This window comes from Octopus sinensis, linkage group LG29 (genome assembly GCF_006345805.1).
Source record: "Octopus sinensis linkage group LG29, ASM634580v1, whole genome shotgun sequence".
Classification (NCBI taxonomy): domain Eukaryota; kingdom Metazoa; phylum Mollusca; class Cephalopoda; order Octopoda; family Octopodidae; genus Octopus; species Octopus sinensis.
In genome coordinates this window covers 1,818,645-1,823,240 of record NC_043025.1, presented here as the reverse complement: position 1 = coordinate 1,823,240, position 4,596 = coordinate 1,818,645, and the positions used below count along the sequence as shown (strand labels likewise).

The 4,596-nt window shown below is 33.4% G+C and overlaps 1 protein-coding gene across 1 annotated transcript in view; it reads left to right on the top strand.

Annotated features, from left to right (window-relative positions):
* Positions 1-4,351, top strand: part of LOC115225969 — a 50,935-nt gene extending 46,584 nt beyond the window's left edge. The window contains exons 18-19 of the mRNA XM_036514786.1: positions 3,331-3,420; positions 4,287-4,351. Of these exons, the coding sequence (XP_036370679.1) occupies positions 3,331-3,420; positions 4,287-4,351 (155 nt within the window). The remainder of the gene's footprint in view (positions 1-3,330; positions 3,421-4,286) is intronic.
* Positions 4,352-4,596: the final 245 nt, after the last annotated feature.

Sequence of the window (4,596 nt, the reverse complement as noted above, 5' to 3'; positions counted from 1 at the left end):
CAGGTTACTTTCAGGTCACTTGATAAGTTAAGAGGATTCCACCAACAACCTACTACTATCATGCCACTTCTTCTTCTTCTTCTTCTTCTTCTTCTTCTTCTTCTTCTTCTTCTTCTTCTTTTCTTCTTCTTCTCTTCTTCTTCTTCTACCTCACCTTCTTCTTCTTCTTCTTCTTCTTCTTCTTCTTCTACTTCACCTTCTTCTTCTTCTTCTTCTTCTTTTTCTCCTTCTTCTTTTTCTGCTTCTTCTTCGCCGTCTCCTTCAGCTACTGCTTAAACAAACAAAACCAAGAACTCACATCCCTCATATCAAATATTCTTTTAGATCTACTACTACCTACCTACCGAGCCTTCACGAAAGTAAAAGAGAGAGTGACAGAAAAAAGGAAAATGTCTCTTGTATTTGAAAACTATGGAAATATTAAAAAGAAAACATTTCATTTAATTTTTCCACAATTTAATTGTTTTCAATTGTTTTTCTCTGAAGTTGAAAAAGTCTCAAATCTGAAACCGGTACTAAAATGTTCTTCATGATAAAATTATTTTAGCATTTTCTACCTTGTCTTATTTTCCCTACACATATCATTTCTTGTATTACTTTTCAACCTTCTACACACACACGCACACACGCACACACGTACACGCACACATACACACACACAACACACACACACACACACACACACACGCACATAATTAAATACAAGATAAACCGGTTCCTCTGTAGGAATGGAGGCATCCTGCTTTTCCCTGGTTTGGCAGTTAATACCTAATATACCAGAGGAAAACTTTTTCACAATTCAAATGAGTATCTATACTATAATGGACAAAGTTGCTTATTAATTAGGTAATAATTATTAAAAGTGCTAACAGAAAGCTATTATTAAGGGGGTGACCGTCTGGAAATATTTTCATAAATTCATAAGAAATTTCTTATAATTTCGATTTCTCAAGTTTATTGACTTTTTTAAACTCCAGTTTCTCGCATATTTGAATATTCATTTCATTCAATGTGGGGTGATCCATTTTTATTTCCAAAGCCTCACTTTCTCTTTTAATGTTTTCATTTCAAGTTTTAATTCAATATTTGGGAAACCGACAATTTATTCTAGTATCTATACGTAATGTAAAAACATTATTGAATGACAATTTTCAAAGAAACACGTATAATTTTTGTAAAAATATTTCAAAGTGATTTTGTTGTTATTGCTGTTTGGAATGCTATAAACCTTACCTTATTTGGACCGATTTTGTCCATTTTCCCTTTCCACTCTCTCACGTGTTTTTTCAATGTTTTTCTGCCATGAAATGCATTTTATGGAATGATGATGCCGAAGTAACACACGCGTGGTCCATTGGTGGAAGAAAAACAACAAAATAAATTATAATCTAAATTTTTACCCCCACCGTTGCTTTGAAACCATTGACAATACTTCGTGCAGCATTACTTTTGTGAAGTTTTGTCAGTGAACAGGTCGCAATTTCAAAGCCACGAAAATATTTTGATACAAATTAAATTTAAATGTTAAAGTGACACTAACGGTTTTTGTGTGTGCTTGAATGGCTTACAAACATCTTCCACTCTGCAATTGTTTTTCTTTCAGCACACGATCTCAGATCAAGTCACTTGCTATGCAAGTACATCTCCGTAATTTAAAAAAGAATCTCTGTGGATAGATGCCAGCAATGACATTCTCAGGCTCTCCAATATTTTAATTTCTAAACAGAAACAATTGGGGGTAGGGAGTGGGGTTGCAAAAAATTCATAATTTTACAAATTTTCTTTTTTATAGCATATAAATGTATTTATGGGGGAAAATATTGAAAAACATCAATACATGCAAGAGTGATAAAGAAACGAGGAGGGCTGTTTTTAGATGTGCATGAAACAACAACCAAATCGCCCTTACATCAATTTTCCCTCTGAAAATATTAACAATTAAAAAAAAATGACCGAAACTGCTCTTCCCATGGCTTTGAAGTGCAAAAAAATAATTGGCCAAAATAGGTCCGGAATGTGATTAGGAGGGTGATAAAAAAGAGTTTTCAAAACTTTTTCATACAAAGTTGCTCCCCGCAATCCTATCATGTCAAAGGCTGCGGTTAAAAAAGGTGAAAATCCACGAAAAATATTTCCCCCCCAAATTTGTTTAAAACCTTAATCTATGTCGTTTGAAAGAGATTTGCATAAAATTGCATTAAAAGATACACATTTTCATGAAAGTTACGAGGGAAAAAATCAGATCGTGTGACTTTTTCAAAATTCATCTCTCCACCTCCTCGAAAAAATTCCTCCCAATACGTTCCTATATACTCTGAAGCCACAACACATAAGCGGTATTTGTACAAACTTTTTCTGGATTTTTTTCTGTATGCTATGAAGCAACAAAGTCGGAAGCGTATGCATCTGTAGTATTGCCCTTTTATTTGCACGATTTTTTTTATTTCATGTTCATTTCATTCATCGTTTGCAATGTCCCTCCCCCCCAATTTCTCTCTCCCACACACACAGATGGAATCAAGCACCCCTTCATGAAGGAAAAGAGAAAAAGAGAACACTTTTGGCGAGTGAGCAAAACATTGGTTTGAAAGATTAATGCCAGAAACATAATTTTGGCGATAACCTCGCACGCAGTCGCAATAGTTCGGTATGAAACTGGAAAACTGTAGTGGAGAGAGGAGAATCTAAAGGAGATGGACAGAAAGTCAGGAAAGCTCCCTAACGTTGTATGGAGCCCATCATCCACGTGCAGATATTGATTGCCGATACACGAAGAGAGGGAATGGAGGAAGAAGATTGATAAGTGTGGGAGACTGCGTGCGTATCGAACTCGAGGGCTTAATGAGATACCTAGCCCTTAATAAGGAAACCTTGCTCGTGACAGTTAGAAGACCACCTGTCTTCGTCTTTTGTTTTTTTGGTGAATTCTCCCTATATATATATATATATATAGTATATATATATATATTTATATATATATATTATATATATATATGTGTATATATATATGTATATGTATATATATATGTATATATATATGTGTGTGTATATATATATATATTTATATATATATATTATATATGTATATATAATATATATGTATATATATATATGTATATATATTTATATATATATATGTGTATATATATGTATATATATGTATATATATTATGTATATATATATTTATATATATATATTTAAATATAGTATTTTTAAGTGTATATGTGATTATCATTGTATATTTTTATCTATGTATGTGGGTTTTATGTGCATCTATGACGTGTGTCTCTTTTATAAACGCAGCGATTATTTTCTATATCAATCCATAGGCTGGACCAAATCCTTCGTATTTCGTTTGATTTTTAAAAAGTTCAACGAATATAATAAAATTCCTGCTGAGAACATATCAAGAGCCGTGAGTAGATATCTGCCCTCTCTCTCTCTTTCTCCGAACACACACACACACACGCGCTTACATGCACACACTCACACGCACACACATGCATATTTTATGCAAGAAATGCAAAACGTCAATTTAAATAGTGACCTCAATACGTTTAGTGGATATTAATATCGATTTTGTTAAATGACAACAGGTATTTTAAAGTTTAGCCTGATCAGCTTAAACACATTAATACATACATATATGTAAATACATATTAAATTCAAATGTACAATTAAGTATTATATGCGTATGTATTTATTATTTGATTCCCTACTTATTCTGCGGCGAGCTGGAAATATCTTTTGTACGTCGGGCAAAATGCTAAGCGGTAATTCGCCCCTCTTTATATTTTGAGTTCAAATTCTACCACAGCCGACTTTGCCTTTCATCCTTTAATCGTTTTTACTACACCTCTGTATGAGTATTTACTCCACTGCCAAGCTTTGTTGAGCTAGTGTGAGTTGTTAGGTTCATCGAACTAGTATACTCTCGAGGTCAAAACACGGCCTCCACATCAGGCAGGTTTGGTAGAGAGATTATACTGAGACCTTCATTCTGCTGTGGACTGAACATCGGCAATCTAATGCAATCCATATGTTCATAATTTGTATGCATGTAAGTATATATAGACTTTTATACAGACGTGTAAATACACTGAGACATGAACATGCAGTAGACCGTAGTAAAGGAATGCGAATTAATTGTATTTGGGTTTCATGAAATTCAGACAATCAACTCCATTTACTGATAGTAAATTATTACATAATAAATCTTTTTAACTCACCGAATGTTTGCTGGTCAATAAAAAGACTATTCTATCCTCTATTTTGTCTTTAAAAGAAGTTCACACAATGAACATCACTTATATATTCCGTGATATAATTTCCGATTCTGACAGTAAATGAAATCCCACTCAAATTATTCATTAATCCTTTCTTTACACACACATGCGCACGAACATGCACACACACACACATATGTACATATGTAACCACACACGTACATTTGGTAATATTCTCCTTCTCTCAACTTTTCTGTTTTCCTTTCTGACAAAGAGCTATGCTCGGAACGTTAAAAACGCTCTCTTTTCACCAACTTTACCGAGCGTCCTCTTGTTTTTTGTTATTTTTATTTTTAATGGTCTACTCTT